Here is a 25,385-nt window from a genome sequence, read left to right as displayed (position 1 = left end):
AGCGAAGGGCAACAAAAATGATTAGGGGTCTGGAACACATGACTTATGAGGAGAGGCTGAGGGAACTGGGATTGTTTAGTCTGCAGAAGAGAAGAATGAGGGGGGATTTGATAGCTGCTTTCAGCTACCTGAGAGGTGGTTCCAGAGAGGATGGTTCTAGACTATTCTCAGTGGTAGAAGAGGACAGAACAAGGAGTAATGGTCTCAAGTTGCAGTGGGGGAGGTTAGGTTGGATATTAGGAAAAACTTTTTCACTAGGAGGGTGGTGAAAACTGGAATGCGTTGCCTAGGGAGGTGGTGGAATCTCCTTCCTTAGAAGTTTTTAAGGTCAGGCTTGACAAAGCCCTGGCTGGGATGATTTAATTGGGGATTGGTCCTGCTTTTGAGCAGGGGGTTGGACTAGATGACCTCCTGAGGTCCCTTCCAACCCTGATATTCTATGATTCTATGATCATCCCTGTTTCACATAAAGGGAAGTGACTTGCCCAATGTCACCCAGCAGGCTTGTGGCAGAGCCAGTAATTAAACCCAGGTTTCCATGCCAAATCTAGTGCTCTATCCAGTAGTCCTTACCACTGTAATGTAAGCTCTCATCTCCTTTAGCTTACTTGTTGTCTGTCCTGTTTCTGTGCTAAGAGCGGGGAGCAGAGATGGCTGTCACTTTTATGTTCCCTGTACTTGGCTGTATAGGGACCTACCTGGACCTTAGTGTAAGTTAGAGCAGTCTCAGGGCTGCTCTACCTTACACTTTGCTGTTCAGAGTCTAGTTACAGGCCTGGGAAATGAAAAATAGCTGTAGTGTAGTACGCTCTGGTCACATGCCCAATCCTTCTACACTGGAGGGGGTTAATGCAGGGTCCTCATGCCAGTTTTACACTGACTGGGGATGGGTTGTATTCTCAGAGGCTATTGCTGCCCATTACTGTACTGTAAGAGGGCTTTAGTGTAACTGACAATAAGGCCCAAAATGTTTAGCATGAGTTATGGTAATGGGCCATCTTCTACCACTCTATGGCAGACTTCTAAGCAGTTGTTTTTTCAGATCTGTGAAAAGACTTGCTGTCACTGAGTGACCTGAACTGGGAACTGAATGCTCATTTATGCTACACTGTGAATTCTAGTGGTGTGTGTATGTAACCAGTGGTGAGCTGGAGCCGGTTTTCACCTTTTCGCTGGAACCAGTTAAATTTAGAAGCCCTTTTAGAACTGGTTGTCCCACGGGACAACCGGTTCTAAAAGGGCTTCTAAATTTAACAACCAGCCAAAAGTGGCACCTTAGGCGCCGACTCCGTGGGTGCTCCGGGGATGGAGCACCCATGGGGAAAATTTGGTGGGTGCAAAGCACCCACTGGCGGCGACCTTGCCTGGCCCCATCTCACCTCATCTCCGCTCCACTTCCTCCCCTGAACGCGCCGCCCCACTCTGCTTCTCCACCCCCCGGTTTCCCACGAATCAGCTGTTCGCCTGGGAGGGCTGAGAAGCAAGTGGCGGCTTTGCATTCAGGCCCGTAGAGGCCGAGGTGAGCTGGGGTGGGGGGGCACGAGGAGGGCTGCCTGCGCCGCAGCAGGTAACCCGGGGGGGCGTGCAGGGGAACCGCTCCCCGCCCTAGCTCGCCTCCGCCTCCCTGGGCCTGAGCGCTACGCCGCCGCTTGCTTCTCAGCCCTCCCAGGCTTCCTGTGCGAACAGCTGATTCACAGGAAGCCGGAGGGAGCGGTGAAGCAGAGCAGGTCGATGCGTTCAGGGGAAGAAGTGGAGGCAAGCTGGGGCCAGGCGTGGGGCGGGGAGCTGCCAGTGCGTGCTCTGCACCCACCAAATTTTCCCCATGGGTGCTCCAGCCCTGGAGCACCCACAGAGTCGGTGCCTAAGGCGCCACTTTTGATGTGATCAGTGGGTAGAGTGGCCACTCTCCCGCTCTTCCCCCCCCCCCCCAAGCTACTCTACCCTGCCCGTAGGAGCCAGAGGAACCTGCCGGATGCTTCCTGGAAGCTGCCCCAGGTATGCACTGCCGGAACTCCCCACCTCGCCCCCTGGCAGGTCCCTCTATTTCTTAGGGCTGGGTGGGCACCCACTACAGTGGCCCACGAGTCCCTCCTGCCCGGTTCTGGGGGCAGTCAGGGAACAGGGGAGGGGGGTGGATGGGGCAGGGTTCTTGGGGGTGGGGGCGTCAAGGAACGCAGGGGGTTGGATGGGGCAGGAATCCTGGGGGGCGGGGCACAACCCCCTCGTGGGGTGAGGAGGGAACTGGTTGTTAAGATTTTGACAGCTCATCATTGTATGTAACCCCATCATCCAAAATTACTGTGTTTACTCATTTATATTATTTTCATAAACAAAAGTCCATTTCAAGGCTTCTCTGTAAAAGTTGCTGTTGCCTTGTAAGTATACTGAGTCATGAAAATGTCTCCCTTAACCAGTTCTCTAGTGGAATGTCTCCAGCCAGGTGTGGCTATTTTTCTTTTAATTGGAGGTCTTTCAGTGCTGGAAGTGCAATGAGCACTCCTGTCGCAACTGGCCCCACATGTGGCGTTGGAACTGGCTAAGGCTCCCCATGAGGACAAGCCTGCCGGAAAGGCCTTGCATATGTCAAGAGAGCGCTGCCAATATTCAGAACCAAGGCAGAGCCCTAGATCGCCATGTTCTTGGTCTTCGTGATACAGGTCGTTGGCACTGCGCTTCCATTCTCTGCCTTCGAGCTGGAGCTTGCCCTTTGCAGTCATGAGAGGAAGAAGACTGTCGCCCCACAGTCAGCAATGGTTGTTGTCGCATGGTCAGTCGCTGTTCCCAAGACCTTGGGATGCTCTCCAACATGGCACCGCTCTCCATGCTCCTGGCACTGGTCAGACTGTTCCTGGCACTGGTCACCTGCGGAGATGGTTAGCTGCCAGACCCAGGCTTCGGTGGCCCCACCCTAGTCACCGGAGGTTGAGGACTTCTCTAGCTTGGAGAAGAAGTTCAGTCCCTCACCTAGACAGCGGCGCAATTGGGCTCCGGAGGGTGCATCCGCTGCGGCGATGCCAACCTGGCAGCAAGGCTAGCGGGTGATACAATGGCCTCATTGGAATACCTCGGGCATATCTACTAGCCTATGCTCCAATCTCACCAACCCCTCTCTCGCTGCGTTGGACAAACCCAGGACAGCACTGATGGCACCAGGATTGGTGCAGGACATGCCAGTAGGTGCTGCGGGCAAAGAATTGGTGCCAACTCCAAGACCTCCCTCCCTGGTGGGTGATGACACCCCAGGACCTGACCCAGTTGTCCAGTCGTCCTTCTTTTCCCCATACAAGGTGTTGGCAGGACGCTCCCGGACTAGTCCACCTGATGACTTCAGGGAACATCAGGCACTGCTCTGCAGGGTGGCTGTGAACTTGGGCCTCCAGGTGGAAGAAATGGCAGAGCAAGCGGACACATTGTTCAATGTACTTTCCGTGTCCACCCCTGCTCTCGTGGTACACGAGGGGGGCCTGAATATTTCCAAGACCATCTGGCAAATCCCGTTCTCCATTCCGCCCACTTCCAAGAGGGCTGAGAAAAAGTATTTCATCCCCATTAAGGGGTTCAAATACCTGTCTGCTCACCTGCGCCTGGGGTTGTTGGTCATGTTGGCAGCCAATGAAAAGGACAAGCCGGGACCTGCCTGTTCAACCCCCAAGAATAAAGAGGCCAAGAAACTTTATTCCATGGACAGCCTCCGGTTTTGGGTGGCAAAATTATAATTGTGGGAATCCTCAAGTTCAAGGACTCCATTTCCCAGGAGGCGTCCTAAGAGTTCAGGACTCTGGTGGAGGAAGGTACCATGGTGGCCCAGTGCTCCCTCCAGATGGCCTGGATTGCAGCCGACTCAGTTGCATGGGTGGTGGGCAGTGGTCATGAGGTGCAATTCCTGGCTCCAGACCACTGGCCTGTCCCAGGAGATGCAGGCCTCAATTCAGGACCTCATATTTTATGGTGTCAGGCTAGTCTCCAACTAGATGGATGCGAGGCTGCACGGCCTGAAGGACACTCAGGCTACCTTCTGCTCACTGGGGATGCATACTCCTCAGGCTACAAGGCAGCTATGTTCCTCCACCGCCAAGGCAGTGGCGGTCTCGGCAGGGCCAGCGAGGAGAAAGGACACAGGCTTTAGCCGCCACCGCCCTTCATCCTCCCACTCTCCTGCGCAACCTGGCCCAGTGTCACTTAGCTACACCCTCCAGTTTACGGCCGCCCCTTTCCCCCCTTCCTCTTCTATGTCTCTCTTCAGAGACCCTTCTCATGAGCAATTCCTCATTCAGAAGGAAAACAACATACTGGGGGCAGTGGAGGAGGTCTCTCAGGAAATGAGGGGGTATGGTTTCTACTCCCACTATTTCCTGAGCCAGAGGGAAAAAGGGGGCCTACATCCCATGACTCAACAAGTGCCTCAAAAGGTTGAAATTTCACATGGTGTCCCTGGCCTTCATTATTCCCTCCCTAGATCTGGGACACTGGTATGTCCTTCTCAATTTGAAAGACAGTTATTTCCATATCTCTATCTTCCCGGGACACAGACGGTTCATTGGTTTCATGGTGGGCCAGCACCATTTCCGGTTTACAGCGCTACCCTTTGGCCTCTCCTTGGTCCCACGGGTCTTTACAAAATGCACGGCCCCCATAGCTGGTTACCTGAGATGCTGGGGGGTCCCTTATCTTGACAATTGGCTCATCGGGGCAGATCATGAGATCAAGTGCAGCACAGCCTCAATCTGGTGCGAGCCACATGCCACAACCTGGGCCTGTTAGTAAATGTAAGTCAACCCTTTTACCAGTGCAATGAATAGAATTAATCGCGGCGGTTCTCGACTCCACATGGGCAAGGACATTCCTCCCAGAGTCCTGCTTCCAAGGCATATTGGCGATAATATCCTGTGTGAGGGATCATCACTCACTACTGCCCATACCTGTCTATGGTTATTAAGTCATATGGCTGCCTGCACTTACATGGTTTGACATGCCCGGCTCCATCTTCGTCCATTGCAGGCATGGTTAGTGTCAGTCTACGTCTCCAACAGACACGACCTAGATTTGGTAGTCAAGTGCTGGACCACGTTCGGGCATCTCTGGCGTGGTGGCTGGACCCTGTGTCAGTCCCGCAGGGAGTTCCCTTAGCAGCCCCATCCCTGTCACTGACTCTGGTGCCTGATGCTTCAGACCTCGGATGGGGAGCTCACCTGGGGAAGCTCAGTACTCAAGGCTGCTGGTCGGGGGTCAACTGCTCCCTCCACATAAACGTCAGGGAGCTCAGGGTGGTTCGCCTGGTCTGCCAAGCTTTTCGGTCCCACTTGCAGGGCATGGTGGTTCAAGTCGTAATGGACAACACTGCCATGATGTTTTATATCAACAAGCAAGGCGGAACCAGATCCTCAGCTCTTTGTCAGGAAGCTCTCAGTCTCTGAGACTTCTGTGTTCAGCATGCCATTCATCTTGTGGTAGCACACCTTCCTGGAGCCAGGAATGTCCTGGCAGATCACCTCAGCAGAACCTTCTTGTCTCGCCACAAGTGGTCTCTTCACCCTGAGGTGGTGGACAGGATCTTCCAGAAGAGGGGATCTCCCCAGGTGGATCTGTTTGCGACTCACCAGAACAGGAAGTGCCACTGTTTCTGCTCATTCTGGGCGACCGACGGGTTTCCTGTCAGACGCCTTTTTGCTACCATGGTCGGGGGCTCTGATGTACACTTTCCTGCCAGTCCTGTTCCTCCAAAAGGTCCTCATGAAGGTCAAGCGAAACAGGGCCAAACTCATACTCATTGCCCCGGCTTGGCCGTGCTAACACTGGTTTCAGCACACTCCTGGACCTGGTAGTGTTGGCCCCGATGCTGCTGCCCCACTGACCAGATCTCCTGTCACAGAATCAGGGCCAGCTTTTGCACCTGAACCTACAGGTGCTGCACCTGACAGCTTCGTTGCTCCATGGCTGAATATTGAGCAGGAGTGTTCAGCCTGAGTCCAGCAGGTCCTGCTAGGAAGCAGGAAGCCTTCTACTAGGGTCACCTAGCTGGCCAAATTTATGTGCTCGCTTTGACCCAACGGGTTAGGCCTGTGGCAGCTGATCCTAGACAACCTCATGCATGTTAAACTTCAGGGACTGTCCCTTTCATCTTTTAAGGTCCAGTTGGCTGCTATCTCGGCCTTTCACCCTCCGTTCTAGGGCAGGTAAGTCTTTGCGCATGGCATGACGATCCGGTTTCTGAAGGGTCTGGAGCGACTCTACCCTCAAGTCTGGGATCCTGTCCCTCCATGGGACCTTAACCTGGTGCTCACACGGCTCATGCAAGCCCCCTTTGAGCTCTTAGCATCCTGTTCTGTTCTTCTTCTGCTTTCCTGGAAGGTGTCGTTCTTGGTGATGACAACCCCTGCAAGGAGGGTTTCCAAGATTAGGGCACTCACCTCGGAACCACCGTGTTCTTGAAGGACAAGGTCCAGCTGTGGCCACACCTGATTTTCCTGCCCAAGGTAGTTCCCCAATTTTACATGAGCCAGGACATATTTTTCCAGTCTTCTGTCCAAAACCTCATGAGGAGGAGCGTAGGTTGCACTCCCTTGATGTCAGGGGGGCGCTAGCCTTCTACATCGAGAGGACCAAGCCATTTCGCAAGTCGAAGCAGTTATTTGTTGTGGTGGCAGGTTGTCTGCTGTCCGCCCAGAGAATTTCATCTTGGATCGCCTTCTGCATCCGTTTCTGCTATGATCAGGCAAAGGTTCCTGCACTGGCGTTTGTCACCACTCACTCAACTAGAGCGCAAGCCTCATTGGTGGCCTTCCTGGCCCAAGTGCCCAGTCCGGATATCTGTAAAGCTACTACCTGGTCATACATTCACATTTCACTAAGCGCTTATTCAACGAGCTTGAGATGATGCTGGCTTCAGTAGAGCAGTATTGCAAGCTGCACGACCATGAACTCTGAGCCCACTTCCAGGGATACCACTTGCGAGTCACCAAGAATGGAATCGACACGAGCAAGCCCTCGAAGAAAAAACGGTTACCCACCTTTCTGTAAGTGTTCTTTGAGATGGGTTGCTCATATCCATTCCATTACCTGCCCTCCTACCACTCTGTCAGAGTTGTCGGCAAGAAGGAACTGAGAGGGCGTAGGAGAGGGCGGTGTCTGATATGAGCCTGGCATTCTTGAGGGTGCCACAGCTGACCCTAGGGATACTGCTAAGGCAAAAGTCTCAGATGACTATGCACATGAGCACCCACCTAGAATGGAATGGACATGAGCAACACATGTCAAAGAACAACAGTTATGAAAAGGTGGTTAACTGTTTTTTCTGTCATCTAATGTATTGACTTCTTGTGCCAGAGGAGAGCACCCACACTCCCCAGCAGAACCAGCTGATCTTAGGAGGAAATGCCATTCAACTTTGCGTGGGGCCTAGTCACTACAGCATGGAGAAGACCCCCTCACTACCAGCCTCAGCCACCATAAGAGGAGTGAATGGCTGCATGTTACTCCTGGGGAAATTCTGCACCACTGTGCAGAATTCATGTCAGTTGCAGATTTTTTTTTTTTTCTCTGCAGAAAATACATTCTGCTGGAGAGGCACTGCATTTATGCCTTTTGCCCAACAGGGGCTGCTGTGGCAGCAGAACAGAGGGCAGCTGTCCCAAGGGCTGGAGCAGCCAGCAGCAGATAGGGTGGAGGAGAGGCTGTGTTCCTCACAGTGGAACAGACAGAGCAGACCCATGGGGCTGCTGGGGGGTAGACTTGGGCAGGGGCTGAATGGACAGGGAGGCCCAGGGAGTAGAGCGGTGCAGTTGTGTTGACTGATGGGAGACACTAGGGGTCAGCCAGAGTCTGCATGGGGGAGGCTTCCTAACAATCCCTCTCCTTCTCCCCCCTCTCCCTCCCCCCCCCCCCCCAAAAATCTTATTCCCTAATTCTCCCACCATACCCAACAACCTCCAGGTTCACTCCCAGGCTACTTCCCTCTACTTCAGTTCCTCTCTTACCCCGACTCCCCAAACCTTTGCACTGCTTCTGAGGGATGTATTGTAGTTTAAATGAATTATTACTTAATGTTCTGTATCAACATGCCTACTAAGAAATCTAGTTGTCAAAAAACCTTTCCTGAATCTTTTTTTGTTTTCTGTACTGTTAAGCATACTTGCTGACAAGTATTTTGAAATATATTACCAAAATAATTGAAACTGGCGTGATACATTGACAAAATATGCAGAATTTTTTGGCACAGAATGCCCCCCAGAGTAGCATCTCTACCCTATGAAGGCCAGATAAGCGAACTTTGATAAGCCCTCAGAATTTGATCCTCTCTCCAGTACCCACAAAATCTGCTGCCTTCCCTTTGATAGGTTAGTGTAAAGATAAAATCATCTTAGGTGGAGGTAGCACATGGAATGGTCTGGTTCATGAAGTGTTTCTTACCACTAGCACTAATGTAAAAGTTGTGTTAATTTGAGATATTAGTGGGGCTGTCATCACATCTCACTTTTTTTTTGTGTTGGTTTCCATTTTATGTGATCCTTACTCAATTTTAAAGTTCAATATAGAAATATTAGCTGCTAGTGAACGCAAAGTTCCAGACAATGACTTCTTCCAAGCACCCATAGCTGTTGCAAAGACACGAGCCTGCTGAGCACTGTTGGCCTCCACTGAACTCAGAGAGAGTTGAGTTCTGTATGTTGTACAGGAGCAGGTTATTCATCAGCAACAGGTGGCTGTAACTGACCCCTTCTAAACTAGGGGTATGTCTACAATAGAAACCTAAGTCAACATACTGCAGTGGTGCACACTTTCACCAACCTAAGAGAGGCAGTGTGGGGAGTTGAGAGCCTGGTCTCTCTGCCAGGAGTGGGGGGGAAGCTGGCCTGGACTTCTCATGCCCCCCTCTGCTCCCCACGCCATGAAATTGTCAAGGCTGCCCGGCTCCTGGCTGACCGAAGGCCCCTCAGGCTTCTCAGCAGAGATTGGGGTCCAAAGCTCCCTGGACTTCTTGCCCCAGCTTGGGGGGGTTGCTTTCTTGTCAATTTTGTGTTTTCTGCGGTGAAATTGACAAGACAGCCACTGTAAGGAACACAGTGTCTACAAAAACATTGCCCTGCCCGCAACTGCACTGACACAAGCCTTACGTCTCTTGTGGTGGTGCAGTTAGGCACTTATATCAGTGGGAGGATGGCTGTAGTGTAGACCAGCCCTAGGTTTCCTGGAAATTTTTTTCCCCAGTTGGTGTCTACACGTTTTTAAGGGGAACTGTCAAGTTAAATCACTTAACATTTTTCCATGTTACTAAGAACTTCAGATTTTCTTCCTACCATTTATGCTAATGCTTCTACTTTGAGCATTCCATGTGTCTGTCCATACAAAAGGAAGTATAGTTTGCCTTTTAGCACACAGCTTTGGGTTTTAACAAATGGGTAGTGATCAATGGCTCCATGTCTAGTTGGCAGCCGGTATCAAGTGGAGTGCCCCAAGGGTCGGTCCTGGGGCCGGTTTTGTTCAATATCTTCATAAATGATCTGGAGGATGGTGTGGATTGCACTCTCAGCAAATTTGCGGATGATACTAAACTGGGAGGGGAGGGATAGGATACAGAAGGACCTAGACAAATTGGAGGATTGGGCCAAAAGAAATCTGATGAGGTTCAATAAGGATAAGTGCAGGGTCCTGCACTTAGGACGGAAGAACCCAATGCACAGCTACAGACTAGGGACCGAATGGCTAGGCAGCAGTTCTGCGGAAAAGGACCTAGGGGTGACAGTGGACGAGAAGCTGGATATGAGTCAGCAGTGTGCCCTGAAGGCCAATGGCATTTTGGGATGTATAAGTAGGGGCATAGCAAGCAGATCGAGGGACGTGATCGTTCCCCTCTATTCGACATTGGTGAGGCCTCATCTGGAGTACTGTGTCCAGTTTTGGGCCCCACACTACAAGAAGGATGTGGATAAATTGGAGAGAGTCCAGCGAAGGGCAACAAAAATGATTAGGGGTCTGGAACACATGACTTATGAGGAGAGGCTGAGGGAACTGGGATTGTTTAGCCTGCAGAAGAGAAGAATGAGGGGGGATTTGATAGCTGCTTTCAACTACCTGAAAGGGGGTTCCAAAGAGGATGGCTCTAGACTGTTCTCAATGGTAGCAGATGACAGAACGAGGAGTAATGGTCTCAAGTTGCAGTGGGGGAGGTTTAGATCGGATATTAGGAAAAACTTTTTCACTAAGAGGGTGGTGAAACACTGGAATGCGTTACCTAGGGAGGTGGTAGAATCTCCTTCCTTAGAGGTTTTTAAGGTCAGGCTTGACAAAGCCCTGGCTGGGATGATTTAACTGGGAATTGGTCCTGCTTCGAGCAGGGGGTTGGACTAGATGACCTTCTGGGGTCCCTTCCAACCCTGATATTCTATGATTCTAAACATTTCCATGCAGTGTTTTACATTTGTTTAAGACAACCCCATAATGGCTTTTTTTAAAATAGCCTGTCCAGTCATTCATCTGAGTAAACATGATCTTCCCAAATCTAATCAGTAAGTCCCTTTATCTATTTTTCATTTGGCACCATAAAATTAGTTTAGAGTGCACTTGTCATTCCAGGCGAAACAATATCAAATCATGACTCATTCAGGCAGGCCAGCAATATTAGCCCATTTCTGATGACTTCCACTCTACAATATTTGCCATGCACACACTTAAACCATTAATACTTGGACTCACTCATGTCATATTTTTTACCATTATCGTGGAAACTGATTCTGTAACAAATAACCTGAAGTAGCCCACCTCTCCTAGCCTTATTTTAATTTGTAGAGGCTTCATCTGTTGGTTTTAGGTGGGGTTATTGTGCTTTGTCACCCTAAAATGTCAAGGTGGTGGTAAGATCAGCTATGTTGCTCTTTTGAATAATTGGCTAAGCAATTTAGTATTGAAGATTCTGTTGCTATAAGTGTCCCAGGACTGTTTTAGTGAAAGGGTCTAATCCCTACCAACCTTTCAAGAAGTGGAACTACTCAGGGCTGCAGAATCTTTGCAGATAAATTACTTGTACTATAATGGCTGTTTGAAGGAAGTAATTTAATGTGGTATCTCAGCTGTATTTTCTGTGGGTCAAAATGACACTGATACTTCAGGTAAATGACAGATACATATTTTTATACAGTAAAGTATAAATGTGCTCTAAATTAAGGCAAAATACAAACTCTTAAATCATTCATAATTAGGAAGGCATATTTGGTTATGCAATATTGAAAATAGTTTTTCGTTACATGCCCTTCACTTTGTTAAAATGTAAATCTTTTCTATTGACCAACAATTGCTACCAGCAACTTCCTGTAGTCACCACTTGTGTCACTTGATATCATTGTAGCCAAAGTCTTCTGATACATCTGCATGAAGAGCTGTTTGATCTGTACAAGATCAATCTGTGTCAAAAGAAAAAGATAAGCATAAAACACTCAACAAGCAATCTGTACAATATGGGATCATTCGGTAGTAGAGTAAGAGTCTACTTGCAGTGAACCCAGACAAAACATCAGTCCATTCCCTGTACCCTACAGCAGCCCAGACAATGCAGGCAAAAAGGAAAGAGATGCTCTCTCTGCATGATACCCTCTCAGGATCGCTAAGAGGTTCTGAAGCTAGACGACACTTCTGTAAATGGTGAAGAAGACTGCTTCAGCCTTTGGGAGCAGACAGACTGAAAGGCCGTCTCCCCAAATTCTCCAGTCCACTTCAACAGGAAAAGCACACCAGGGTCCCTTCTCACTGCTTCTATATGGGTAAGTCACTTTGAAAAAGCAAGAGGCAGCTGTCATACAGTGAAATACTCCTGCATTTCCTCTCCAATTACATATCAATGGATGAGACATGCAGGGTTAACCCACCACGTCTCAAGAGCCAGCCTGGGGCTCCTGATAGGGAGACTCCTTCCCAAAAGACAAAAAATGACAGGTTTCAGAGTAACAGCCATGTTAGTCTGTATTCGCAAAAAGAAAAGGAGTACTTGTGGCACCTTAGAGACTAACCAATTTATTTGAGCATAAGCTTTCGTGAGCTACAGCTCACTGCATCTGATGAAGTGAGCTGTAGCTCACAAAAGCTTATGCTCAGATAAATTGGTTAGTCTTTAAGGTGCCACAAGTCCTCCTTTTCTTTTTAAGGATCAAAAAGCATCTCATCTCACATGAGTGCTAGCTCCACCCCCACAAGTAGGGAAGCCTCTTCTTCGGAACATAAAATTCAGAAACAGTGAGGTAAGCTGCTTAACCAGTCCATTTTTGAAACCATGAGGAGGAAGGAGGCAGCCACCGACAAAAGAAACTGAGCAAGCTCAATCATTTCCTCCAACGAAACTTTGAAGAACTTTCATAGAAGTGGTAAATTGATGATAAATGGAAAAGTAATAGGGGAATTCTGCACCAGTGTGCAATGCAGAATTTTGCAGAAATGAATGTTGTGCACACAGAATTTCCTTTCTTCCACAGAAATAGGCTGCAGTGCTGCTGGCCACAAGTCACAAATAGAAGACAAGGTGAGGGAGAGGTTCCCAGCATGCCCTGAAGGAAGGAGGCAGCGAAGCGTAGGAAACTCCATGGAAGCCCAGATCCCAACATCATGCAGTTTCTCCCTCTGGATCCCTGGGGTCTGGAGTGTCTGGGCTCTGTTGGGGGAGGTGGTTTGGGTGTATTGGCAGGGTGGGGGGGTTGGGCATAGTGGCTGGGCTCTGGGGAGAGGGGTTGTGGGTGTCTGGGGCAGAGAAACAGGAACTGGGTTGTCATAGGGGTTTCTTTAACTTTCTACTGCTGGGAGAAATTTTGTATTGTATTGTCTGTATTATTACTGACAAAACAGGTATTCTGAAATAAATTACCAAAATAATTGAAACTGGTGTGATTAGGTAGTGTTATTTTGACAAAGAAATTTTTATATTCTCTGTGCAGAATTTTTAATATTTTGGCACAGAATGCACCCCCAAGAGTAGGAGGCTCAGCCCTGCAGTTCTATAGGGTCCTAGAACTCAAATATTCTCCCTTCCCTGAATGAAGCAGCAATTCCCTGGCAAAGGATATGGTAATTGCTAGCTGGAGTGGTTCCTTCCCAAATATTCAGACCATTCTCTCATCCCCTTTCACTGTTAATGAAGACTAATTCAAGAAAACAGCTCCCTGGCTGCTAACTTTATAGCAAACAGACCCATGAATTCCACGAGATTAACAGCACCTAGGCTGGATGAATTTCTTGTGAACGGGCTGAAATCTAGACTGCTTTGTGAATATTTGCAAGTGAATTTGTTCAGCTGATTCTCAGAGTAAGAACTACATTTGCATAGACTAATTCTGACAGCTCCATATAGGTGACAAGGAGCGCAAAACGGGTTAGGATACATTGATTTTTCACTACATGTGCAGTATATATCCAAAATTTTTAAACTCCTGCTTCCTCCTCATTTTTTGGAAAGGAAGAGGAAGATTCTTACCTCACTGCGAGTGACTACAATTCGGACAAGTGTAGAATCATCTGTGCCAGCTCCTTTCATGGAATGGTGAAGTCTCTCAGCAAAAAAGGCTGGGCAATTTAGAGCACATTGCACTACAAGAAAGTGTAGTTACAAGGTTATTTCAAACAATGTATACTGCAGTCACTATTCACATGGTTGTATTTGGTAGAATTAAATAGTTGATCTAGCAGATAGTATACATGGTATTTTGAAACAGTTCCTCTTATTGCTTTGTGATTCTTCCTCATGCAAGACCCATGCTGGTCACAGTTCAGCAATTTTTTTGTTGGCTAAATTCTATTCTGTGCATCTCATCACATTTCTTTGAGGTTTGGAAACATAGCTGTTTTGTTACTGAATCTTTCAACTTAGGCCTTATTGTCACTGGTAAAATAATTTCATAGCCACAAGAAGTGGCTAAGCTTCACTAAACATGGGTACCTTTTTACACAGGTTAGTAGCCCCATCATTGCTAGTTGGCCAAATCATTTTATAACTCATTTCAGCCATGAAGACAGCACTTTTGACAAGTAAAGAAGCCTTAATTCAATAACAAAAATCATGTAAGGGGACATGTAATTTTAAAAAACAAATCTTTCCAGTGGGTGATTGGTACTGGAATTCAAAGATTTTTACCTCTAGCTTCTTAGCTAGAACTCCAACAGCATAAGTACCAATAGAAAATTATCACCATTCACTGGCTGGTCTCTGTTCAGTTCCTATTGGATAGGTTTCCACATCACATTATATGAATGCCAATTAATAGGTCACAATTAGTTTCAAGAAAAAAAGTGCTCTCAACAAGTATTGATCTTTTTACAGTGCTTCAAATGGGGCATAGCTTAGAAGGGCTCTGCATAGCAATCTTGTGGCACCAACATCAAGGATAGCTGACGAAAGGACACCACCCTACATAGGTGGCTGATAAAGAGTAAGAATGGATTCTACAATATACTGTTAAGAGGTAGAGTCAGAACATTAACTACAACAGCTTAATAATAAAAACAGTTTGGGGTTTTCTAAACTTCAGGAATCCCTTTATTATAAATTATGCTAATGGTTACTCTTTCAAATCGACCATGATTACAGCCCTACCAAATTCACAGCCGAGAAAAATGTGTCACAGACCATGAAATCTTGCTATTGTAGAGGAGAGGCAGGGCTGGGGGCACCGCATGCAGGGACTCTTACCATTGCTAGTCCCTGCCCAGGCTAGGGAGGAACAGGACATCCTCTTCCTCTGCAGGGGCTATTCCCAGAGCAGGGTCAGACCCACCTCTTGGAACCTCCCCCGGCTGCAGGAAGCTCTGTGGCTGGGACAACTCTTGACCTGGGTGGGAGACTGCTGGGAAAACCCAGATGTATAGTAACCCACACCCCTATGCCCTGTGACCCTCACTTCTGTACTGCTGCTGGCAGGGCGCTGGCTTTAGAGTTGGGGCCTGGTCAGCCGCCACTGCTCTCCAGCTGCCCAACTCTGAAGGTAGTGCCCCTGCCAGCAGCAGCACAGAATTAAGGGTGGCAATCCCACAACACTCCTACAATACCCATGTGGACCCCCCACACACACACGGGACCCCCATAGTTACCTTAAAATTTCAGATGTAAACATCTGAAACCTTGAAATTAACTAATTTTAAAATCCTTTTACCGTGAATTTGGTAGAGCCCTTATCATGGTCCATTAGCTTTGTGAACTGTGAGAATAAGAAATTAATCAGATGATGACAGGAAACCTTTAGAAAAACTTTTGCTCCATTTTCTATAGAACTTGTGATGCTTAAATTAAGATTTTTATTGTAGGTCAAGTAGCTTCTAAATGAAAAATATAGGAATTCCAGCCCGACTTGTATAGTATGTCAGAAAGGACCTCTTGTGAGTCATCTGGGTCAGAGGGGCCCACACTCCTGTCTTTCCTTAGTGTTTCTGAAAACAAATTTAGCTGTAAGCACTCTATTTAAAAGTGACACCTGCTCTTAAACTCTTTACTCTTCTGTTTAGAGTAGATCTGAGCATTGTGATACAAATTAACATTAAAGTACAATGTTCAGTAAATCTGTTCTATGAAGTTAATTCAGAATGAGGGGAACTGAAAAGAGTTAAATATGCCTTACTTGGATTTAGTTTGGAGAAAGCCAGCTTGTTTCAAATTGAGCTCACTGTACTTGAATTATAATCAAAATAAAAGTTCAACTTTTAGTCAGCACTTAGAATACTTCTATTTTGGCAAGTTCTGGGGGTGGTAATATAAAAGGTGAACACATCAAGTAGTTTCAAAACACTTATGACAATTCATAGATTGCTGAGTTGGATTGTCTCTTACCTAGCTTTTAAGGCTGTCAAACAATTAAAAAAATAATTGTGAGAGTAAAAAAATAGTCATGATTAAGTGCAGTTTTAATCCCACTGTTAAATAATAATAAAATACCAATTTAAATTTATTATAGATATTTTAAAAATTTTTTCTACATTTTCAAATATATTTATTTCGATTACAACAGAATACAAAGAGTACAGTGTTCACTTTATTTTGATTACAAATAATTGCACTGTAAAAAAACAGTATTTTTCAATTCACCTCATACAAGTACTGTAGTGCATTCTTTTTATCGTGAAAGTTCAACTTACAAATGTAGAATTATTATTTTTATTTCTTTTTACATAACTCCACTCAAAAACAAAACAATGTAAAACTTTAGTGCCTACAAGTCAAAACATGGAGGGGCATACAAATGTTTAGCATATCTGGCATGTAAATATCTTGCAAAGCCGGCTACAACAGTGCCATGTGAGTGCCTGTTCTCACTTTCAGGTGACACTGTAAATAAAAAGCAGGCAGCAGCATCTCCCATAAATGTAAACAAACATATTTGCCTTAGCAATTGGTTGAACAAGAAGAAATATAAAGTGAGCACTGCACAGTTCATATTCTGTATTGTAATTGAAATCAATATATTTGAAAATGTTGAAAAACATCCAAAAATATTTATAATACATTAAAACTGGTATTCTATTATTGTGTGATTAATCATGACTTTTTAAATCTAGTTAATTTGTTTGCATGTACAGTAACTCCTCGCTTAACGATGTAGTTATGTTCCTGAAAAATGTGACTTTAAGCAAAATGATGTTAAGCGAATCCAATTTCCCCATAAGAATTAATGTAAATAGGGGGCGGTTAGGTTCCAGGGAAATTTTTTTCACCAGAAACACACAGAGACAGTATAAGTTATAAACAAACAATTTAATACTGGTACACAGCAATGATGATTGTGAAGCTTGGTTGAGGTGGTGAAGTCAGAGGGTGGGATATTTCCCAGGGACTGCCTTATTGCTAAATGATGAACTAGCAATTGGCTGAGCCCTCAAGGGTTAACTCGTTGTTAATGTAGCCTCACACTCTACAAGGCAGCACAAATGGAGGGAGGGGAGACAGCATGGCAGACAGACACACACTCTGTGTGAGAGAGAGAGATGCGCACTGCTCCTTTAACAGGTTTCAGAGTAGCAGCCGTGTTAGTCTGTATCCGCAAAAAGAAAGGGAGGACTTGTGGCACCTTAAAGACTAACAAATTTATTAGAGCATAAGCTTTCGTGAGCTACAGCTTATGCTCTAATAAATTTGTTAGTCTTTAAGGTGTCACAAGTCCTCCCTTTCTTTTTATTGCTCCTTTAAGTATGCTGACCCCACTCTAAGTACACTGCCTTTTTAAGTTAATCAAGCTGAGACAGCAACTGCTGCCAGGAAACTCCCTCTGTCCTGAGCCCTGTCATGTGTCCCCCTGCTCTATGGAAGATGGGGTAAGCAGGGTGCAGGAGCGGGAAACCCTGACATTAGCCCCCTTCTTCCCACCTCCCCGCCCCCCGCACAGCAAGCAGGAGGCTCCAGTGAGCAGCTCCAAGGCAGAGGGCAGGAGCAGCATTAGTGGGGGGAGCGACAGCTGACCTGTGGGCAATTGATAGCCTGCTGGGCGGCTGCCACACAGCGAACTTAGAGGAGCGGGGAGCTGATAGGGAGCTGCCGATCCACCCTGGTTCCAAGCCCCCACCAGCTCGCTGCAACGGCCTGCTCTTCCTGGAAGTAGTGGACAAAGCAGGCGGCTGCCAAACAAGGCTATAAGGGAGCATCGCACTTTAAACAAGCATGTTCCCTAATTGATCAGCAACGAAACCACGTTAACCAGGACAATTTTAAGTGAGTTAATGTATTAACTGCGATTAATTGACAGCCCTCCTAGCTTTACCTCTCCAATTAGTCATAAATACCCTCTTTAAAAAAAAGAAATGTCTCTTACCGATAGTCTTCAAGCCATCTTCTACATTTCCAGAAAACTCCCGGCCAATGCTGCTTAACAGATCACGATTGGCAATCTGCACATAAAAATTAAAGGGATTGGGGGAGTTGTTTTTTTTAACGTGGGAATGGATCCAAATTCAATCCTGGCATAGGCAGACCAACTCATCTGAAGTTAATGGAGTTTCACCTGTTTTTACCCCAGGGCTGAACTTAGTTCATAATCTTTAACAGAAAAAATTCTACCTTAGAATATGTTTCAACTGTAGCTTTCAGCTGGGGGAAACTTCTAGTTGCCAGAATCATGTTAAAGCAAGACTCATCAGTTCCAAGTTTTCCTTCACCAGCTTGGTAGAGGCGCTGAGCATCTTCCTGAGCTTTTTGGTAGTTCACTGATTGATTCTCATCCCGATTGCCCTGCAAGTGAAGACATTAGCTGCTCAATCAGGAACACAACATTTTCTGTTCCTCACCACATCTTATAGCCTTGCCAAACGGTTCTCATTCTTCAGCCTGGAAAATTAAACCATAAACTAGACTTGGTAAAGGACCCTTTTATGACAGCTGTTTCCCAATAAGCCTCACTTGTTTTTGGAGGCAGCACTGGAGCGTGCACCCGTTAAATGAGGGTACTAGGAGTCAGAACTCCAAGCCTATCCCCCAGCTCTTCCACTGACACGCTGTGTGACCGTCGAATCTTTTTTGTACTCCTTTGTAAAATGAGAATTAGTCACCTTTGCTGCTCAGGTGAGAGCCTTAATTATTTTTAAAGTGCTTTGAGATCCTCAGATGAAAAATCCTATAGAAGTACCAAGTATTATGCATATTGTGATGCATGGAAAGTGCTACATATCTCTGTCCACTTGGATAGCGAGCTCATGACTGTTCTAAAATAGTTCTTTGAAAAGAGGCAAGGCTACGGCATATTGGAATTCTGAATTCAAGAGTACTTCAGGCTCTTCAGTTATTAGAAATAGAAGACAAGATATACTCACTATATCCTGAAAGGAAGTAGGTATTAAATTCCTTCTAGCTGCTGCTTATGGACAGGCATACATAGTCTTTTGTCAGTTTCCTGCCTCATCAACTAACACCTGTGCTTTTAAGTAGCAGTTTGAAAACCTGCCTTTCCATTTATAGTGATTTCTTGTAAGCTGACCATAGAAAGATGGCCTGAAACTCTTACTCTGCAGAGCACACATTTAAAAACCTTAAATCATCTGGGTCAGCAGCTCTGTAACTTGAAATTATCTCATGTTTTTAGCCCCTGCGACTTCTTGATACTTAAATTAAGCAGAAAACAAGGGCTAAGTTTTCACTTAATTTTTCTGTTTCTAGCTCTACTGGTTGCAAAGAACCTTCCAAACATGAACTAATGCATTGTTTTCTACTGAGTATGCACACAGCCTGAAATAATAGCAATAAAAGGCACAATCTGATCCCATTCTTTGAAGTATGGCGTTGTCTCTGAAGCATAATGACTGACTGAGAAAAGATCTGAGGGTAGATTTTCTACAGAAGATGCTTACTTTAGCATCAACAGGACATGCATTAATATCTAATTTCAGACTGTGTGGTGGTGGTACCAGGGAAAGGTAATTTCTGAAGATAACGTTTCCAAACTACTTTTTAATGATTTAAATGAACTAACATCTATATAAGGTTTCAGAGTAGCAGCCGTGTTAGTCTGTATCCGCAAAAAAAAAAAAAAGGAGTACTTGTGGCACCTTAGAGACTAACAATTTTATTTGAGCATAAGCTTTCGTGAGCTACAGCTCACTTCATCGGATGCCACAAGTACTCCTTTTCTTTCAACATCTATATAAGTTATATAATGTGCAGATGACCACTAGCTATCATAACGTGTTGGATATATCAAAATAATAAAAAGTCACCAGTGCAAGCTTCTCTGGAATTTGCCTTTTTGACTTTACAGAGGCAGGCAATAAAAATCCCCAGAAAATATTTGTGGTAATTAATGCCACAGCTCTCACAAGGGTTGATACACTCAAGAGAACAAAGTAGAAATGTCATGGAAGTTTAATTAACTGTAAAATAGCTAGGTTCAAAAAAAAAAAAAAAGGCAATTACAGTCAGAAGAGGTGGGGAAGAATATCAGAGTATCTAAGACTTTATGGAACTGCAAATGAAACAAGGGAAACATCACTTTCATCAACGAAATGGGGGAATGCATTCCCCACATTTTCAGGTCCCATAAAATGCAGCTCTGCTCAAAGTACAAGCTACCACAGAACATGGCTGCTGGTTTACAGCCAATTCGGGGGTTAGATACATGCCAGGTATTATAACATGTAGTGTTTCACCATGTTTAAAATCTGTTTTTATAGGATATTGAGGCTAACAACACTGAAAAACTGCATGGTATAACAGTCCCATACATGATCCAGCTGAGTTCATGTACTATCTGCATAGAACGGTTTGATCTGAGAACGGAAGGATGAGCAGGAAACTAAAAGAGGGGAAGTGAGTTTTGAGCTGAATGTCCTGCTTAGCATACTCCCATGGATTCTCTCAAGTCTTCTATATATTATGACCTCTATTGTGTTAGGAGGCAGGTTTCTGGGACTCAGGTTGCATTACTTGAGTCCCACTATGTGTTAAACCCTGGTTTGGTATGACAACGTAAGAAGGACTGCACACTTCTGGAATCATGTTCTTGAATGATGGTAAAAGTCCCCCGGCTCCAGAATAATTCTGAAGCACTGTTACACCATGATTTGTTCCCATCTAGACTGCAAGGCCAAACTGTGATTAAATGCATTTTTTCGGGTTGCTACAGTGCTGTAACTGGGTAACTCAACTCAGTAGGGATTCCTGGGTAGACAGGACTTTTCAATCTGTCCCCAGGGAGACTGTATGTTGTCATTCTGCTATAAAGACATAGTCCAGTGCCACATAACTTCTTACAGAAGCTGGCTCTGATTAGGCATACACAGACAGTTCATTTTGATGATCTCTCAATCATACTCTTCGTCAAGCTATAACAGGGGTGGCCAACCTGTGGCTCCCCTGAGGTTGCTATGCCATCACTCCTCCCTCCCCCCGAGCCTCCTGCATGCCACAAAACAGCTGATCAGGTAGGGAGGGGGAGATGCTGATGGGCGGGGCTGCTGGTGGGCTGGGAGCGGGGGTGGGGAGCTGATGGGGGGCTGCTGACGTATTACTGTGGCTCTTTGGCAATGTACATTGGTAAATTCTGGCTCATTCCAGGCTCAGATTGGCCACTCCTGAGCTATAAAAACAGGTGAACAAACAGGTGTTTGTTTACTGTAAGCATCTGATACGGAGCTATAACTCCGCTCACCAGTCTGTTCTGTAATAAATGCATGAAAAGTGTGCAGCAAGGGTTATACCTTTGATTTACCAACAAACTCACCATTGTCAAAAAAATGCCCTTTGGCTCACCTGGCACATAGATACAAGTAATCGTTCAAAGTGTCCTGAGGTATCTGCTCTGATATCCTGTTCAATGTCTCTTCCAAATTCTGTTTTGTAAGTCCTGACTATGTCTCGAATTTCCTGGTTCGTCCTTGTGCAAAGAATCTCAATCAACACTCTCTCCTGAGTGCCGGCTCCCTATAGGCAGAGAAAGAGAAAGAATTGCTGCAACAAAGCACACTTACCCTTCTTCCTTACAATTTTCTGTGACACTATAAAACCAACTGTTACAATCAGACATTTATTACATTTTGAAACTGTTTTAATATTTAAATTGTAAGAGCAGCATCTGTCCATCCTTTCTGAAAATTCTAAATCCTCTCTGATCTCATTACTCAAAATGTAAGATATGGGTCTGGATTTGTTTTGTTTTTTAAACAACTGTTGAGTTAGGAGTTTTGAGAAACTACTAACAGAGGGCATGAACAATGAGCCAAGCACACAGCCAGTTAGAGAAAAGGAAAATTTTAGAAAGGAAATAACGATAATTAAACAGAGAAATGTAGGGCTGCAAGGGACCTCAAGAAGTAATCTAGTCCCATGCCTCTGTGCTGACGCAGGACCACCCTGAAATACCACCTATACCACCCTGACAATCGTTTGTCTAATTGGTTCTTAAAATCCTCCAATGACTGGGATTCCACATCCTCCCTTAGAAGCCTATTCCAGTGCTTACCCATCCTTAAAGTTGGAAGGTTTTTCTTAATATCTAACCTAAACTTCCCTTGCTGCAGATTAAGCCCGTTACTTTTGTCCTGCAGTTTGACTACCTTATTTTATACTGCAAACTAACAATTACCTTCTAATACGCAGTTTGAAACAAAGTAATGTCTTATCAAAGCAGAATTCGAAACAGAACACGTGTATCTGGATCCTATTTTGCTGAGTTTACAAGTAGTTCTCTGTTCCAAATTTAGCCTCTCCTCCTATATCTGGCATAAGTGGGAGCTTCATTAATATGCCCCTTTTTAATACATACCAAAAAAAATCATACAGCAAATTTTGCTGCACCAGGCCTTCCTGTCACGGTTACCCTTATCATCCCTCTGCCTTTAGAAAAAAATAAATAAATAAAGACTCTTCAGGGCAGGCGCCATCTCCTATTGTTTTTAGGGAGCTTACCACAATGGTTGGCGTCAGTGGTGTCTCAACTGAAACGTGTGCAGGTTCTGCTGTAGTATAAATAAGAGTAAGTCAAGGAGGTCTCCTACACCTGCCCTAAAGGAGGTCTTACTGAATCGTACTCCATGTTCTGTAGAAATTTGTAGCTTTTGAAACCTCATCTGTATAAAAACATTTTATATATACACAACTGACATTTTTACCATTCATTCTTAGACAGTATGTACTTAATTATTTCTGCCAGCCCACTGTCCACTCATTGCTGGGCTATGTGGGTTATGATACTAGTTTCCAGTACTGCCCACAAAGTGCTAGCCAATGAAGTGGAGCTAGAGGGGAAACAGCATTAACATATTAACTTTTATTATTGTTACTACTACTACTGTTACTACCAGCTCACTTGAGTTAAAAAAATTTCTTAAATACTTGAACAATTATATGAAATTCACTGACCCCAACACGACAAAGCATTTTAACATTCTTTGGGACGCAGTGGCCAACCTGTGGCTCCGGAGCCACATGCAGCTCTTCAGAAGTTAATATGCGGCTCCTTGTATGGGCACCGACTCTGGGGCTGGAGCTGCAGGTGCCAACTTTCCAGTGTGCCGGGGGGTGCTCGCTGCTCAACCCTTGGCTCTGCCACAGGCCCTGCCCCCACTCCACCCCTTCCTGCCCCCTCCCCTGAGCCTGCTATGCGGGGAGGAAGGGGAAGTCACTGATCGACAGGGCTACTGGTGGGCAGGAGGTGCTGGGAGTGGGGGTGGGGAGCTGATGGGGGGGTGCTGATGTATTACTGTGGCTCTTTGGCAATGTACATTGGTAAATTCTGGCTCCTTCTCAGGCTCAGGTTGGCCACCCCTGCTTTGGGAAGTCACTTGGAGAAAGATACTCTGTTACCCTTAATGCAGTTTTATTTTGTTCTCTGTGTGTATGTAAAATGTGCTGACTCACAGCTACTCTGTGTCTTTGCATGCATATAGGAAAATAATGGATTTGCATGGAAATTCACTCATGACTCTAAAAATAGTAATACAATGGTGCTAGTGTTGCCAGATGGTCAGTACCTGAAACAGGCTTAAAAATACCAACTGCAAATTAACGAGAATAGTTTTAATTGCTCTTTATTTACAGCGAGAAGAGTTTTGGACTTTTTCAAATTTCAGAATGGTGGGCTGATCAAAAGACCTGGAGTTTTAATTGTAGCCTGACTTACCGACTATGTGAACTGATGTTCTAGCAAACAGTGCAGCCAGGAGAAGTGATCTAACGGCAGTGAAAGTTAAGAGTTGATTTCCCACCTTAAATTTTAATTGGTCTTGGCTCTTTAATATGACCTCTTGGAAGTTTCCTGTTCTGCAGCTGAGGCTAAATGGTAATCTGTTTAGAAGGCTAGAAACTATAAATACAGGAACTTGGATGCTTATAGAAAAGTTATTTAAATCTCCTCCAAAACCCATAGGCTCAAAATGTTTCCACCACGATGATTTTCTACTGGCCTTGTTTATAAGAGTTATAAAAAGGACTCTAAACTCTGAAAGAGTTGGGACTAGTCAGGAATTACTAAAACTGCAAAACTGTTGTGTCCTATAACATAGGAGGTGTCTAATTCAGTGTTTTAATCATGATAAAATTATACCTTCATTGCATGACGTAAACTCCAGGCATCATAATAGGTAGGTGGCATGAACAAGGCTAGTATCAGTTCTTCCATGTTTCCACTTAGTTCAGACTTCAGATCTTTAATTAAATCCTATCCAATTACAAAAATAAGTATGAGGTTACAATACAAATATGTAGTACACGAACTGTGTGGTAATTAGGAAGGGGTTGAAGAGGCAGTATTCAGATGTTCAGATTTGCTGGAGGTTATAGGCTGGGGTTAGGGTTCAGATGATCACTCTAGGCATTAATATTGTTTATTACACTGCTGTAAACTACTGAGCAGTCTATGCAAGATTTCAGACCAAAAAGGCAGAAGTCTCACAGGATTAGTTGATTTTTCAAGATTTCCATTATTTTAGCTAATGAAAAGGTTGTGGTATCTACTGTTTCTGAGAGAACCAGAAAATAGACCCATCTGAATTTTGGATCCAGAATTCAAACATAAACCCTCCTCCCACAAAATTCAAAAGGGGTTTGGATTAGAGGTTCTGGTTTTGGCCAACTAACTATAACTATATTTTGATTATGTACAAAAAATAGCGAGTCAAGTTATATCACATCCACCGCTTTCCCCATATCCACAGAGCCAGTTATCTCATCACAGAAGGCAGTCAGGTTGGTCAGGCATGACTTGCCCTTGGTGAATTCATATTGACTGTTCTGATCACCTTCCTCTCCTCTAAGTGCTTCAAAATGGATTCCTTGAGGACCTGCTCCATGATTTTTCAGGGACTGAGTGAGGCTGTAGTTCCCTGGATTCTCTCCTTCTTCCCTTTTTTAAAGATAGACACTATATTTGCCTTTTTCCAATCGTCCAGGAACTCCCCCGATCGACATGAGTTTTCAAAGATAATGGCCAATGGCTCTGCAATCACATCAGCCAACTCCCTCAGCACCCTCAGATGCATTGCATCCGGCCCCATGGACTTGTGCATCTCCAGCTTTTCTAAATAATCCTTAACCTGTTCTTTCACCACTGAGGGCTGCTCACCTCCTCCACATACTGTGCTGCCCAGTGCAGCAGTCTGGGAGCTGACCTTGTCTGTGAAGACCAAGGCAAAAAAAGCATTGAGTACTTCAGCTTTTTCCACATCATCTGTCACTAGGTTGTCTCTCTCATTCAGTAAGGGTCCCACACTTTCCCTGACCTCCTTCTTGTTGCTAACATACCTGTAGAAACCCTTCTTGCTACCCTTCACATCCCTTGCTAGCGGCAACTCCAATTGCGCTTTGGCCTTCCTGATTACATCCCTGCATGCTCAAGCAATATTTTTATACTCCTCTCTAGTCATCTGTCCAAGTTTCCACTTCTTGGAAGCTTCGTTTTTGTGTTTAAACTCACTGAAGATTTCTCTGTTGAGCCAAGCTGGTCGCCTGCCAT

General features: G+C 45.3%; 2 protein-coding genes across 3 annotated transcripts in view; one reads left to right on the top strand and one right to left on the bottom strand.

The window, feature by feature from the left end:
* Positions 1-12,855, top strand: part of PPP3CB (protein phosphatase 3 catalytic subunit beta) — an 86,499-nt gene extending 73,644 nt beyond the window's left edge. The window contains exons 15-16 of one of the 2 annotated variants that reach the window (XR_012159915.1): positions 11,529-11,750; positions 12,456-12,855. The gene's annotated coding sequence lies outside the window, so the exon portion shown is untranslated. The remainder of the gene's footprint in view (positions 1-11,528; positions 11,751-12,455) is intronic. The other variant, XR_012159917.1, reaches the window with a different exon arrangement.
* ANXA7 (annexin A7) overlaps positions 11,028-25,385 on the bottom strand; it is a 54,948-nt gene continuing 40,590 nt past the window's right edge. Inside the window, exons 8-13 of the mRNA XM_073352833.1 lie at positions 23,979-24,092; positions 21,188-21,358; positions 18,008-18,178; positions 17,763-17,838; positions 13,448-13,560; positions 11,028-11,393 (exon numbers count right to left, since the gene is read on the bottom strand). Of these exons, the coding sequence (XP_073208934.1) occupies positions 11,271-11,393; positions 13,448-13,560; positions 17,763-17,838; positions 18,008-18,178; positions 21,188-21,358; positions 23,979-24,092 (768 nt within the window). The 3' untranslated portion in view covers positions 11,028-11,270. The remainder of the gene's footprint in view (positions 11,394-13,447; positions 13,561-17,762; positions 17,839-18,007; positions 18,179-21,187; positions 21,359-23,978; positions 24,093-25,385) is intronic.

Source organism: Lepidochelys kempii, chromosome 7 (genome assembly GCF_965140265.1).
Source record: "Lepidochelys kempii isolate rLepKem1 chromosome 7, rLepKem1.hap2, whole genome shotgun sequence".
In the NCBI taxonomy this organism is placed as follows: domain Eukaryota; kingdom Metazoa; phylum Chordata; order Testudines; family Cheloniidae; genus Lepidochelys; species Lepidochelys kempii.
The sequence above is the reverse complement of the archived record's forward strand: the minus strand, read 5'-3'. Positions and strand labels throughout refer to the sequence as shown.